General features: G+C 43.6%; 1 protein-coding gene across 2 annotated transcripts in view; it reads left to right on the top strand.

Annotated features, from left to right (window-relative positions):
• Window positions 1-9,631: 9,631 nt before the first annotated feature.
• LOC132209349 (ral guanine nucleotide dissociation stimulator-like 1) overlaps window positions 9,632-14,926 on the top strand; it is a 56,519-nt gene continuing 51,224 nt past the window's right edge. For both annotated transcript variants that reach the window (XM_059644475.1, XM_059644474.1), the window contains exons 1-3: window positions 9,632-9,766; window positions 10,866-10,924; window positions 12,284-12,357. In XM_059644475.1, coding sequence (XP_059500458.1) covers window positions 9,663-9,766; window positions 10,866-10,924; window positions 12,284-12,357 — 237 coding nt within the window. In that variant the 5' untranslated portion in view covers window positions 9,632-9,662. The remainder of the gene's footprint in view (window positions 9,767-10,865; window positions 10,925-12,283; window positions 12,358-14,926) is intronic.

The raw sequence follows: 14,926 nt of genomic DNA, 5'->3' as shown, positions 1-14,926 counted from the left end.
TAAAGTATAAAAAGCAGGGACTGTCCGGGGAGAACTCCTTGTGAGACTTTGCACTGTGTGCCGGGTTGAGTACAGTGATTCTTCACAGCTTGTACTTGCTTGGTAAGAAAATGATTGGTGTTTTTCTAAACAGGTCAGTGTCTTGTTATTGCAGCACGTCCGTGAGGGTCTCCGAAAACAAACTTGACAGGTGGGAGGAGGTGTATTCTAGGTAGCTGTGGGAGTCAGTGGGCTTGAAATATATATCGGTTTTGAGATTGTTCCCCAAGATGGAAATAGAGGACCAGGAAGGTGAGAGAGGTGGTTAGAGATGGTCCAGGTGAACTTAAGGTTGGGGTGGAAGGTGTTGGTGAAGTGGGCGAACTGTTCGAGCTCCTCATAGGAGCACGAGGCAGCGCCGATACAGTCATCCATGTACTGGAGGAAGAGGTACGGAAGAGGGATTGTTCCAACAAAGAGGCAGGCAAAGCTTGGGCCCACGCAGGTACCCATGGCCACCCCCTTTGTCTGTAGGCAGTGGGACGAGTTCACCGAAGCACATAATGGGGTCAGTGGAGGGGAACTGGTCAGACCTGCAGGACAGGAAATAGCGTAGGGCTTTGAGGCAATCTGTATGGGGTATGCAGGTGCTAATGTGGTATACTGCACCGCTGCACCCGTTCTGGCCTCCTCTATATCAGGGAAACCAAGCAGAGGCTTGGGGACCACTTTACAGAACACCTACACTCAGTTCGCAATAAACAATTGCTCATCCCCACCTCCCTAACCTGCTCTTCCTCTCACCTATCCCCTCCTCCCATCTCAAGCCACACCCCCATTTCCTACTTGCTAACCTCATCCCACCCCTTTGACTTGTTGGTCCTCCATAGACTGACCCATCCCCTCCCCACCTACACTCACCTTTACCTGCTCCATCCTCACCTCTTTAACTTGTCTGTCTCCTCTCCACTTGTCTCCCACTCTCTCCCTGTTTGTTTCAGCATCCCCTTCCCCTCCCCCATTTCTGAAGGGTGTGGGCCCGAATACGTCAGTTTTCCTGTTTCTCTGATGCTGCCTGTCCTGTTATGTTCCTCCAGCTTCACCCCCGGCCCTTTTAAAGTTTCAAAGCTGTCGCGCATGCGCCCCGCGGATCACTGCCCCCAATAAAGATGGTGACGGTCACACGGGCCTATCGCCATCTGAGGCGTTGATTTGTTTTCTGCAAACGTGAGTCTGGGAGTTTCAAATGGGTGTGTTTTCCGACGTGCACTAACTGTTTGTAAAACTTCCAAACCCATACGAATATCACTTCCCTCCAGCTTTCTACCGTTTTGCTTTCTTTACTGTGGCCTGCTCTTACCTCAATTGCACAAATCTTGGTCTCAGCGAAGGATCTAGGCCCGAAACGTCAGCTTTCCTGCTGTGTACATCCAGCTGCACACCGTGTTATCTCGGATTCTCCAGCATCTGCAGTTCCGGTTATCTCAGCGACTCTGCACCGCACTCGTGGATGATCACGTGGTTTTCACTGATCCCGCCCTCCCTTCATTCCGATTGGGCGACATCCGTCCGGTCATGCACGGCACACCTGTGCTCCTATTGGTCGCGCACTGACATCAATCAGCCGGACTTCACTGTGAGCTGGAGCATGCGCAGTGCTTTGTGTTATTGTTGGAAGCAAATGAACGTCGTCGCAATGTTGCATTTTGAGACGAATGAGACTGAAAACTGGATCTGTCTTTTTACCTTCACAGATGCTGCCAGACCTGCTGAGCTTTTCCAGCAACTTTGTTTTTGTTCCTGATTGACAACATCCCAGTTCTTTTGTTATTTTTTAATAAGTCGCGATTGAAAAGGCTTCCGGCAGCTCAAAGCTAAAGGTACTCTTGATACCGCTCTGTCAGCCAATAGAGAAATAGCGATGAAATAAGGGTAATAAATACAGGTCTAGCAGTCCTCAGGTAAGATGTAAAGGGAATAATTATGAATATGAAGAACATCACGTGGTGAAGTGAGGTGAGTGTTGTTCATATGAACTGTGATTGGACAGAGAGGGAGGTTAATCAAAAAAGAACAAGCAGAAAAGAGACTCTCAAGAAAGGTCTGTGCAATGGAAAGCAACGAGAATCAGAAGATAAAAGCCCAACACAAGAAAAAGTTTGAAGACCGCGGCTGCAGAAACTCCAATAAGTTGTTTCACTGCTCTACTGCCTAGTTATTGACTTAAGCAGTATAATCCACATTCAACTGTGTAGCTGTCTGAGTTTGTCACTGTAGTTTACTTCATAACAGATAAACTCCACACTTTGTCTCAATAAAGCTGACAGTTGGTTCACCAATTAGTTCTGCTGCCAAGTCTGTTCTTGTTTGAAAAGGGGTATAGATCACATTTAAATAGACAATGAAAAATGTCAATCCAGGCTGGGAGCAAAATTCTACTCCCTCGCCACTGACTCCATCCCTGCCCCGGGTAACTGGCAGGTAACACACTGGTCACAGTCAGGGTGCAATATTTCACCCCAAGATGAGCTTCTAACCACATTACTCACCCCCACACTCATTATCACAAAGACCACATACAATTTCAACCTCAACAGCATCTCAGGTCATCTGCTGCTGAAACTCTCATCCATTCCTTTGCTACCTCTCGACTTAACTCCCCAAACACACTCCTGGCCGGCTTCTTAATACTACTTCCCTGAAATCTTGAACTGATCCAAAAATCTGCTGCCCATGTGTTTATTCTCACCGATTTTAACATCTTCAAGTTTTGCCATTCTGTGCTCACTAACATAAACATTTTCTCAGTGGCAAAGCACCAAGGTTTTGAAATTCATATCCTTATTTTGAAATTTTGGCATCACACCACTTTCGTTTGATAGTCCCTCCAGTTGCAAACCCCTCTGAGATATATCTGAAGAAGGGTCACTGGACACAAAACAGTAATGCTGCTCTCTCTCTCTCCACAAGCACTGCCAGATAAGCTGAGTTTTACATCAATTTCTGCTTGTGTTACAACTTTCAAGCATCTACTGTCCTTTTGCTTTTTCCTTCAAGACATTTGTTCTCCCTGACTTCCAACCTCCTGTGGATTTCTGGTTTTAACTCCCACCTTTTTCATGTTTTCAGTTCCTAAGGCCATAAGCTCTTGAATTTACTCCCTAAACATCCGTGGTTTTCAAAGTCCCCTTGTTTGTTCAGGATATTCCTTGAAACCTACTTCTTTGGCCAGTTTTGGGTCACTTGTCCTAATAAGTACCTGGTATCAAATATTGTTTTGTGACAACCTTGTGTAATATGTCAGATCGTTGGATTGAATCAAAAATGTGAAAACATTTAAATTGTTCTTTTGGAAAACATCACTAATCCTTTACGATCATTTGGGAACTCGTTACCTAATATCATTGCAAGTGCGACTTCACCACATGACCTGCACTGGTTCAGAAAGGTCAAACATCAAGTTCTCCAGATGTAACTGAGGATTGGCAATAGTTACTGATACCTTTGGAGAGTGATCCAACGTTCATGTATCTGGATATGGTGAATGAATAGACAATAGGTGCTGGAGTAGGCCGTTCGACCCTTCGAGCCAGCACCACCATTCATTACGATCATGGCTGATCATCCACAATCAGTATCCTGTTCCTGCCTTATCCTCATAACCCTTGATTCCACTATCTTTAAGTGCTCTATCTATCTCTTTCTTGAAAGTATCCAGAGAGTTGGCCTCCACTGCCTTCTGGGGCAGTGCATTCCATATATCCATCGCTCTCTGGGTGAAGAAGTTTTTCCTCAACTCTGCTCTAAATGGCCTACCCCTTATTTTTAAACTGTGTCTTCTGTTCTGGACTCACCCATCAGCGGAAACATGCTTCCTGCCTCCAGAGTGTCCAATCCCTTAATAATCTTATACGCCTCAATCAGATCCCCTCTCATCCTTGTAAACTCAAGTGTATACAAGCCCAGTCGCTCCAATCTTTCAACATATGATAGTCCCGGACGCCATTCCAGGAATTGACCTCGTGAACCTACGCTGCACTCCCTGAATAGCCAGAATGTCCTTCCTCAAATTTGGAGACCAAAGCAGCACACAATACTCCAGGTGCGGTCTCACCAGGGCCCTGTACAGCTGCAGAAGGTCCTCTTTGCTCCTGTACTCAATTCCTCTTGTTATGAGGCCAGCATGCTATTAGCTTTCTTCACTGCTTGCTGTACATGCATGCTTGCTTTCATTGACTGATGTACAAGAACACCTAGATCTCGTTGTACTTCCCTTTTACCGAACTTGACTGCATTGAGATAGTAATCTGCCTTCCTGTTCTTGCCACCAAAGTGTATAACCACACATTTATCCACATTAAACTGCATCTGCCACGTATCCGTCCACTCACCTAGCTTGTCCAACTCACCCTGTATTCTCATAACATCCTCCTCACATTTCACACTGCCACCCAATTTTGTGTCATCAGCAAATTTGCTAATATTACTTCTAATGCCTTCGTCTATATCATTAATATATATCGTAAACAGCTGCGGTCCCAGCACTGAACCTTGTGGTACCCCACTGGCCACTGCCTGCCATTCTGAAAGGGACCCGTTTATCACTACATTTTGCTTCCTGTCAGCCAGCCAATTTTCAATCCAACTCAGTATTTTGCCCCCAGTACCATGTGCCCGAATTTTATTCACCAATCTCCTATGTGGGACTTTATCAAAGGCTTTCTGAAAGTCCAGGTACACTACATCCACTGGTTCTCCCTTATCCATCTTCATATGGACATGTTGCAGAACCTGTTGGGTAGGAGAAGTTCAGAAACAGAACTGCGATGGCTTCCTTCTGACTCGAGAGGGTCTAACTTTACTTTTTAATTGAAAAATCTTCAGGTTCATTTATAGTTCTTCACGGAGTATGAATTGTTGAACTTATTCAGCTGCATGTGTCCAATAAATTTCTTCAGATGTGAGGTCAAAGAAATTCAAAACTATTCCTCATCCTCCCACAGACTTTCTCTCACTGTTAAGGTGCCTACTCATGGACTTAGGGGATCCAGGTACATGATTATTTGAAGTTTACATCTCATTTAGACAGTGGTTAAACAGTCTTTTGGCACGGCAGCCTTCATTGCTCAATTGTTTCAGTTTAGGAGTTGGGAAGTCATATTGAGGTTGCACAGGATGTTGATGAGACCTCTTCTGGAATACAATGTGCGGTTTCTGTCACACAATTACAGGAGGCATATCATGAAGCTGGTGAGCGTTAAGAAGAGGTTTACCAGGATGTTGCCTGGTATGGAAGCTTTGATTTATAAAGAAAGGTTGGATAGACTTTGACTTTTCTTGCTGGTGCTTAGGAGGTTGAGAGGCGGCCTGTTAGAAGTTCATAAAATAATGAGACATGTAGATAGTATGAATTGTGGTCGTCATTTCCCAAGGATGGGAGATTTCAAGACTAGGGAATGTCTTTAAGTTGGGAGGAGATAATTTAATAAAAAAAATATGCAAGGCAGAACTTTGCAGTGACTGTGAACAAAGCAATGGCAAGTTCCAGCAGAGAAACGGGTGGCAAAGAAACAGGTGACAGTGAACCAGGCATGTGAGGGCTAATGTGTTTCGTTTGCCAGTGACATTCACCGCTTCACAAAGTGGAGAACGTTGAAGTGCAGCAGCGACGGTGATTATTTTGCAGGATATTCACCTTGCAAATGGTTTTTCCGCCAGTATCCCTGATTACATCGCAATCGACAGGATGAAAGCTGCAGCAAGACGTGTGGAGCCAGTGGTGTAATTGAGACGGCATCTGATTTTGAATTGGAAGTTTGGAATATTGTATCCTCTCTCACTCGAGTGAAGTTGACAGCTTTTCTACCCTTGCAAATTGACAGACACTCCCGAAGAGGAATGTCTGGCCAACGCTGTTTTTGTCAGGTTCCCAGCAGCTTAAGTGAATGGATTGCTGGGTTTTGGAAATTGAAAATTGAAATTAAAAGGTAAATGAGTAACTTGAGTGTGGGGCTACTTCAGCTCATTGTATATTTCATATCCCAGCTCATGGCAACAGTACCCATTGTCAGGAGAAACTGCATGTGTTCCACACAAAGCTGCCTTTTGCTGGGAAACCTTGTGTACAGCAGGAGAAGCGGGTAGAACACTGTGTGTATAAGACTGACACTGAGCCACACATTAAACGGTAAAGATAACAAGTAAAGTTGTAAACTTGCTCACCCAGCTGGCTTGTTTTCGTTCAGACTTTTCGTCACCACGCAAGGTAACGTCATGAGTGAGACTTCCGAAGAAGCGATGTTGTTCTCCTCCACTTGAAATTTATACTGCCCGGTCTGTTCCGGCAACTTGTGTCATTTCGCATTCTGTTCTGTATGGGTTGCATATGGGGTCCAATTCTATATGTGTGCCGACTGCATTATGGATTGAGAACCATGCCTCTAGGAATTCCCATGTGTGGCTATGTTTGGATTGCACTACTACGGTTATGTTGTCCCAGTTAAACTGATGGCCTTCATTATCCGGGTGTACTGATATTAGGGAAAGTTTGTCATGTCATTTTGCTGCCGGCTGATGTTCATGTACACTGACGGCTAGTTTCCTTCCTGTCTGTCTGATATAATGTTTGTGGCAATCGTTGCACAGTATTTTGTAAACACTGTCAGTTCTGCATGTCGTGGGTATGGTGTCTTTAATCCTTGAGAATGTTTGTCGTAGCATGGCTTTGGGCTTGTGTGCTACCGTAATTCCTAGTGGTCATAGGAGTTGTCAGTTCTGATATGTTCTTGATGTGTGGCAGTGTGTCCAGTGTGTTAGGGCATAATGTGTCCTCTTCGTGTTGCTGTTTAGTCAGTACCTGTGGATGAAATTGCAGGGATAGCCATTCAAAGCGAAGATTTTGTATTGGTGTTCTTCCTCTTTCTGCATAGTTCTGGGTCATTGCAATGAGTGGTGACCCATTTAAATAGTGTCCCGACACAGCTTAGTTTGTGCACCACTGACCTGAGTTAGTTGCCAAATTAAAAATATCCGAGCCCCTCGAGGCACTGACCCGAGTTGTTGTGTGCAAAAGACAACACACAAAGGAGGATCCTTGTGTGATTGATCCAATGTGATCTGTATGCCAGGGTAACAGTGAAGACTGGTCTTCAACACCCACATTGAACCTGGCTCCACTTGGCCTCCAGTCACCTCTCACAAACTACCATTGCCCTTCACTTTTCCTGACCTCCCCTCTATTCTTGTTTTAAACTGATTGCACACCAGGCAGTTTCAGCTGGCATTGCTGCTGTGGAACTGTAACATGGAGTGAATTGATTTTGACTGATCAATGACATAATTCTGCTTCTCAAGATCAGTCAATATTTTGTGATTATTACTTTAAATGATAACCATGAACAGGCTACGACAGTGAAGGCACTGAATCGTAATCTCTGGACCAGCAGGAAAGATCAGTTTATGGCACTCAGGACACTGTCTGATTCGGCCTTGCATTCTCCCAACCTTCTGCACATGATGCCCCTCTGCTCTGTTTCGGTTTTGTTACGTCTTGATATATAATAGTCTCCAGTTATCTATTCTTTTGCTATTTCCAATACATGAGACCCTCTTTCCATGCCTTGTGCCTGGCTGCACAGCTCAGTGGTCAGAGCACTGGTCTCAGAAACAAGTGGTTGTGAGTTCGAGCCTGTGATAGTGTTTGCACACCCCCTGCTTCAAAGGTCAAAAAGAGCCCTTTAAAAATTATCTGAAATTATAACAGTATCATTTCCTCCACAGACCAGAAATATGTGTGAATTTCCACATTGCTGTTTGTCCTTCCACTTGAGGAGCAGCATTTGGAATGGCAGGAAGCAGCTGACATCAGTGATGTTTGGCTGGAAGTACAAGGTGAAGCAGGAAAACTGCAGGTGAGCAATGGGGGAGGAGCACAAACCCAGGGCATCCATCAAATACTTCCATTTGTTGCTGTAAACAGGTTCTAGTTTTGGAGTCTGGAATGGGACAATAGAGCCAAGTGAGTGACGTTCTGCTTTCTGGGGGTTGCTCTCTCCGAAAGCCTCTGGCACTCTCAGTGGAAGGTGTCCTTGTTAGTTTCCTTCTGTGGGTGAAAATGAGGGTCACTTCCCCGAGGGGGCATGGACACAGTCTTCCCACCTCAAACTTCAGTTTTGCTTGTTGGTTCCTCAAAGTGTTGACCCAGAAACCCGCACTGCACACACTTCATTGGGGAGACAGTGGCCTGAGATTGTTATCACTGGACACTTAATCCAGAGACCCAGATAGTACTTTGGGGACTTGTGTTTGAATCCAGTTGCAGCAGACGGCGGAATTTGAATTCAATACAAACCTGGAATTAAGCGTCTAATGATGAGCATGAATCTGTTGTCCTTTAAGGGAAGTAAACTGCCAGCCTTGCTTACATGTAACTCCTGACCCACAGCAATGTGGTTGACTCTTAACTGCTCTCTGGACATTTAGGAATTGGTAATAAATGTTACCCTAGCCAGTGATGCCCTCATCCCGTGAATGAATTTAATAAGTATGTCAGGAATTCCTCCTGTATGCAATGATAACTGATTTGCTTTGCCCAATCTTTATGCAGACTGAAGTCACCTGACTCTTGAAGTCAGTGACCTTTCATCACAGTTAGAGCTCTCCCTTTCTGCTGGTGTCTTCAATTTCCTGTTTAGTGCCTTCTGCTAAAATTACCACTTGAGTTGACTGGGGTGGATATACATCGACCACTGTCAATTTCTGTCCCTTGATGTTTCTAAACTGTACCCAGACTCCATTTCACCAGAACTAATATCCATTGTCATTACCATATTAATTTTATTCCGTAACCAGTAATGCTGACCTACCTCCTCCTTCTTGTCAGTCCTTCCAAGAAACTGAATACCCCTGGAGCCCAGCTTCAGACATCGTAGATATTTTGGTTTCTGATTTACCAAAATATCCTGGATTCTGGAAAAGTCTGAGTTCAGTAGAAATTAGCAGTTGTAACACTGCTATGTAAGAAAGAAAGAGGAGCAAAAATAAGGGATAAAGCCAGTTAACATGATTTCAATCAGTTGGGAAAGTGCTTAATAATGTCTCTTCATTAAGTATGTTTCAGCAATGCTTTTAAAACAAAAATCGTATCATCTGATTAAATCAACGTGGTCAATCCAGAAGAAGACATTCCATGATGGAGACAGGGCAGTTGCAGGTAAGTTCAAGGTCACCCTGGGGCCAGGCATGTTTGACAATTTCATTCCTTTTTCAGAGTCAAACAAGTGAGGTCGCAAAGAGGAAACCAACAGCTGCATAACACTTGGATTCCCAAGAGGCACTTTGTAGGGTGTCACACTGGTGGCTAATAGATAAGATAAGGGCTCTGGAACTGAAGGTAATGTATGAGCATGAATAGAGAGTTGGTGAACATGCAGGACATAACAGTAAGTGTTGTTGTGACTGTGATGAGAGGAGTGCAAAGGATTCGAAGGTGAATATAAAGGTTAAATTAACCTCAGGGATGTTTTTAAGGGACTTTCAGGACAGATGAGACCATCCATCCTCTTGACAGCTGACCAGCCAGTCTGGCCACCAAATAAATTAATAGACGTATTGGTCACATGTGGGCAGGCCTCCTGGTGCCTTCACCCCCATGGGCAATATCCCAGGAAGGCTGTTAAGGGAAGATGGTGAAGATGGGAAACTGCATCCATGTTATGATGCCCACGTTTACAAACAAGCCCTCCCCACATGACAACCGCGTACACGGAGATGAAGTGGAAAACAGCAGGTAACTGCTCGAACAGGTTTTGTGTTCTTTCTCGGGAAGGTTTTCTTTTAAAAAAGAATAAGCCCAGTGACATCACAATGGTTTGCCTGTGATGTCATAAACACAAACAAGAATAAACAATAACTGCTGTGTGTCTTCACTTCATGTTGAGACAACGTGAGGTGAACATTGCAGACTTGTAGCTCTGCAGTTTCAAGTGCGAATCGCTTATTTCTTTTCTCTCCCTCATCAGTGTAATTAGAACTAACACTAATTGAAGCGGAGGGAAAGGAGCAATACCTTTGTGGTATCACTCTTGGTTGTGAGAAGAGTTTTGAGGTAATTTGAATTCAATATATACTGGACACTATTTGTAAAGAAATTGGATTTTAGTACGAATTTCAAAGACGGGAAAACTGGAAAAATGATGTGAATTTGGGGTAACCCGATTGAATTAATGCGTGTATGTTGTGGGTCGCAATGGTTCCAGTACTTGCCAAAACCAAAATTATATTGGCCACATTTTTGTGTCCGCTCTTTGATGGAGGAAAATGTTTCTTCTGGTCTTTGCTGAAGGTGATGTTAGCAGGAAAAATGTTCATCTCGGATGACCGCAAGATCCCATTATCACAACAATTCGCAAAAAAAACAAGAATGGAATTCTCCCGTATAAATCATCTACTATTTATCCCTCAGTGAATGTTATTTCAATGGAAAAGCTAATCATTACCAATTGTTATTCATGAAAACGTGCTTTCTGCACATTAACCAGTGCCTTTCCTACATTACAGCAGCCAAAAAATAGTATTTAGATGAAAAAGGCCCTTTGGGAAATCATTCCAGATGTTCAAGGTGTTGGATTAGAGCAAAGCTTTGTTGAGTTTCATTTTGAACTGAAGTATCTGAAGGGTGATGTCCTGGCTGCTCAGTTGACATGTTAAAATGTTAAATTGTTGAAGGAAGACCAAGTAGACAGTGAAGGCGCAAATGAATATTTGACATATGTAATGAGGCTGAAGTCAGCATATTTTTTGGTCTAGTATTTAAGTGTGATCGTACTCTTTCTCTTTTCATGTTGAATTTGGTTTTTACTTTTATGGTGTTTTCATTTGTCTTTTAGGTTTGACGATACTTCACCTTTCTCATTCCTCAGACTCCAACCCACTTTGATTCTGAAAGGTATGAGTTATCATTAATTTTTCACAAAGCACAAGCTTCAATCCAGTTCCTTGTCTCCCTGTGTTCAGTCAGGCATCGACTCACTTATTCCAGACCTCACATGGAAATTTGCCTTTAGAGACAATGGGAACTACAGATGCTGGAGAATCCAAGATAACAAAGTGTGGAGCTGGATGAACACAGCAGGGAACTGCAGCTGCTTGGCCTGCTGTGTTCATCCAGCCCCACACTTTGTTATCTTGGAAATATTCCTGCTCCTTTGTTCCATTTGCTCATACTCATCTGTGACATATTAAATTAGATTAGATTCCCTACGGTGTGGAAACAGGCCCTTCAGCCCAACAAGTCCAAACCGCCCCTTGAAGCATCCCACCCAGACCCATCTTCCTTTCACCCACACACCCTTCAACACTACGGGCAAATTAGCATGGCCGATCCACCTAGCCGACACATCTTTGGACTGTGGGAGCACCCAGGGGAAACCCATGCAGACACGGGGAGAATATGCAAACTCCACACAGTCAGCCTGAGCCTGGAATCGAGCCCGGGTTCCTGGCACTGTGAGGCTGCAGTGCTAATCACTGAGCCACCGTGCCTCCCGTATCCGACGAGATTAAAACAGCAGCGGTCCATGACACCTGTGAAAAGTAGTAGTTGTCAGCCTTGCATCAATGACAGCAGCCTGACCCTGGAGTCAGACAGTTCTCAGTGTAATATCTTTGAGCACAATGAGGACTGATGTGGCAGCCCCCTTTTGCGACCTTGACAGACTGAGCAATAGGTGACCCGACATCTAACTGATGTCTCTACAGTTTCCCAGCTGTTTTCTCCCCACTCCCCACACCGGGTTCGGTCTCCCACTGGGCTGACTGTGTCCCACTCACTGGACTGCAGAGGTGTGGATTCTGAGAAGCTGACTGCCTCAGGTGTCCATCTGGCAGAGCCCATTACCCTGTATTAATGCCAGAGACTGCTCTTGGTGAACCGATCCTGCATGAAGGCAGCCTCGCTTGCTTTGACTCTGGGTTACTCCCTTTAGATTCTGAGACAGTGCTTCCAGGGTGTGTAGAGTGATTTTTATTCATATATTGATGTGAAAGCTTTGTTGATTTTTATTTTGAGTGGCCTAAAAAGTCTGAATCCTGACGTCCGTGTTGGCTCAGTTAGGATTTTAAAGTTGTGTTTTCTGAACAAGAGCAACATGATATCAGAAGAGCAAACAGATCATGGACACATGTAACTACACTGAAGTCAGCATTTTATCTTTTTTGGTCCAGTATTTAATTTTTTTATGGCAGTCTTTCTCTTTATATGTTGAATTTGGTTTTGTCTCTCATGATGTTTTCACTTATCTTATAGATTTGACTGTTGTTTCCGGTCAGTCAGCTTGCCGAAGCAGTCAGATTTCCGTCATACTACTCAGAATAAAAATGGTATGTACTATCCTTGCTTTTTCACACACAACAAATTCCAATCCCCTGATTACTTATTCTTCATATTCCTCTACACCATCCAACACTCACTCACTCGCACATTCTTCCACGATGTGCAAGATGTTTTATATATTTGGTCACAGGTTTGTCCCGTTTTATTTTGAGGGAGCTGAAATGTTTGAAGGCTGATGCTCTCATCTGCTCACTTGGCCTTTTAAAGTTTCAATTGTTCTAAGGAAGAGCAAGGTGATATTGAAAGAGGAAATAAACATTTGTGTTGACCATGAGGGTTTGTCCTTATCGACTTCTCCCCGTGCCTGACATGCTGGTTAAACAATCACCAGCTGTCTCTCTCTCTCTCACTCATGTGAGCACAGCCCTATGATGTGGTGTGGTAATGGTGACTTTTTTTTCGAAGGTGGGTCACTTTGGAACAGACAAGCTGGGTTTTTTTGTGATAATCACTGACTGTTTATGTCAGGAAATATCTATTGCTGCACTTTTCAAATCCGAGCTACGTCCGATGGGTGTGAAATCTGGCGACAGACGTTTTTCCAAAAAATGTCGTCCATTGGAGGTTCTGAAGTTGAAGTCTGTTGGGTTCATTCAGAACTTCAAGACTGCCATTTATGTTACGCTAGTGTATTCACAGTAAATGGATAAATGGAGTTAAGAGAGAAATGCATCATGATGTGATACAATGGAGCAAGCTCAAGAGACCTTATTCCTATGAATTCAAAAAATATAGTTTAAGTTCTGAGATATTCAGCAAGCAAACTGTAAGACAAATGGAGTAACAAAAGTATGCTGTGTACTAGGATAGAGATCTGTTCAAACTTTTCTAATTGTTATTAATTAAGTAAGCGACATGTGCAAATTCTTCTTTTCAATTTAAGACTGAGATAGAATAGTCACCCAATTTACATTCATGATGAACATAGAGCAACGATATAATCATGAAGAGGAATTGTGTCCCTTGATGTCGTGTAGTGGGGGTGGTGAAAATAACTGTCATGTTTTTCATAAATTTTTGACAATCATCATGACTAGAACTAACTTGTCGCCACAAACTGGAGTGTGTTAATAGGGGTTAAGAGTGGGCATTAGATGGTGTTTCAATCACTGGCCACTTTCCACTGCTCTGCCACATGCTGTGCCTGGCAACCTTCAGTGAACAAAGTCCAAATCTGAACCAGATTTGCAAACCAGTTCCTGAATTCGAAACAAGAAAAGAACATGTCATCTGTCAGGCAAGCTAGTGTGTTGTGGCATTTTGACTACGAGAGGGAAATAAAACAATGTTCATGTGGAACTCTACTTAATATTTGAAACCTGAATGTGCACACTTCAGTTGATTCTCTCCGCTGCATAATTAACTTCAACTCTTCCATCCTGCTTTTATTGACATATTAATATCTGCTTGAGAGATTTCCTCCATGCCTGTTGATTGCTTACTGACTGCATGTGTACAATATACTGAGAAAACGCACCAGTTTTGATTTATCGCCGCAAAAACTGTGCGTTGAGGGACCGTGATTTACTGCGCTCGATTGTATTTTTTTTTCCTTTTTGCTGGAATTGTGAAAACTTAGAACACTGGAGGGCACATCCTTCCATAGATATCCTGTCCTTTCTTCTGTTACACCGTGCAATGAATGGGAAGGAAAGGAGCGGGAAGAATGATTATGAAGTAAATTTGAGTAGGGGAGCTGATAGCCTTTTACCACAACAGCAGAACAGATGGAAGGAATGAGTAGTAGGGTGAGAGAGAAAGGAACAGAGATTTCACCATTAAAAATGTTGAAGGCAATGTATTGGCAGCTGGTAGCCTTTGTTTTAGTAATGTATTGCAAACATTCAATAGTTTTGCTCTTTTAATATTTAAAGATGGACATTACATAATTTCTCTCACTGAGATTGTCATCATCGTCATAAAACATCAATTTATTTTTAATGTTATTTGTCTTTCTGGATCAAAATATGATGACACATAAACAAATTGAGCTTCAAAATCTCCCCTTCCCCTACCGCATCCCAATACCAGCCCACCTTGCCCCTGCCTCCCTAACCTGTTCTTCCTCTCATCTATCCCCTCCTCCCACCCCAAGCAACACACCCATTTCCTTCTGTCTAACCTCATCCCACCCACTTGACCTATTCGACCTCCCCAGCCTGACCTATCCCCTCCCTACCTCCCTACCTACAATCACCTCTACTGGCTCCATTCCTGCCTCGAAATTTGTCTGTCTCCTCTCCACCTATATTCTCCTCTACCCATCTTCGGTCCGCCTCCCCCTCTCTCCCCATTTATTTCAGAACCCTCTCCCCCTCCCCCTTTTCTGATGGAGCGTCTAGGCCCGAAACGTCAGCTTTTGTGCTCCAAAGATGCTGCCTGGCCTGCTGTGTTCATCCAGCTCCACACTTTGTTATCTTTGTTTGGAGGTTATGCTTTTCTGCAGTCATGCTTTTTTATACTTGTGTGGGGTAAAGTTCTTAAAACGGCAACTTCATTTAATTGAAACACATTTTGTACAATTTTCTATTACTTGGAACAAGTCTTGGAAATACA

The sequence above is a fragment of the Stegostoma tigrinum genome, unplaced genomic scaffold (assembly GCF_030684315.1).
Source record: "Stegostoma tigrinum isolate sSteTig4 unplaced genomic scaffold, sSteTig4.hap1 scaffold_89, whole genome shotgun sequence".
In the NCBI taxonomy this organism is placed as follows: Eukaryota; Metazoa; Chordata; class Chondrichthyes; order Orectolobiformes; family Stegostomatidae; genus Stegostoma; species Stegostoma tigrinum.
The sequence above is the reverse complement of the archived record's forward strand: the minus strand, read 5'-3'. Positions and strand labels throughout refer to the sequence as shown.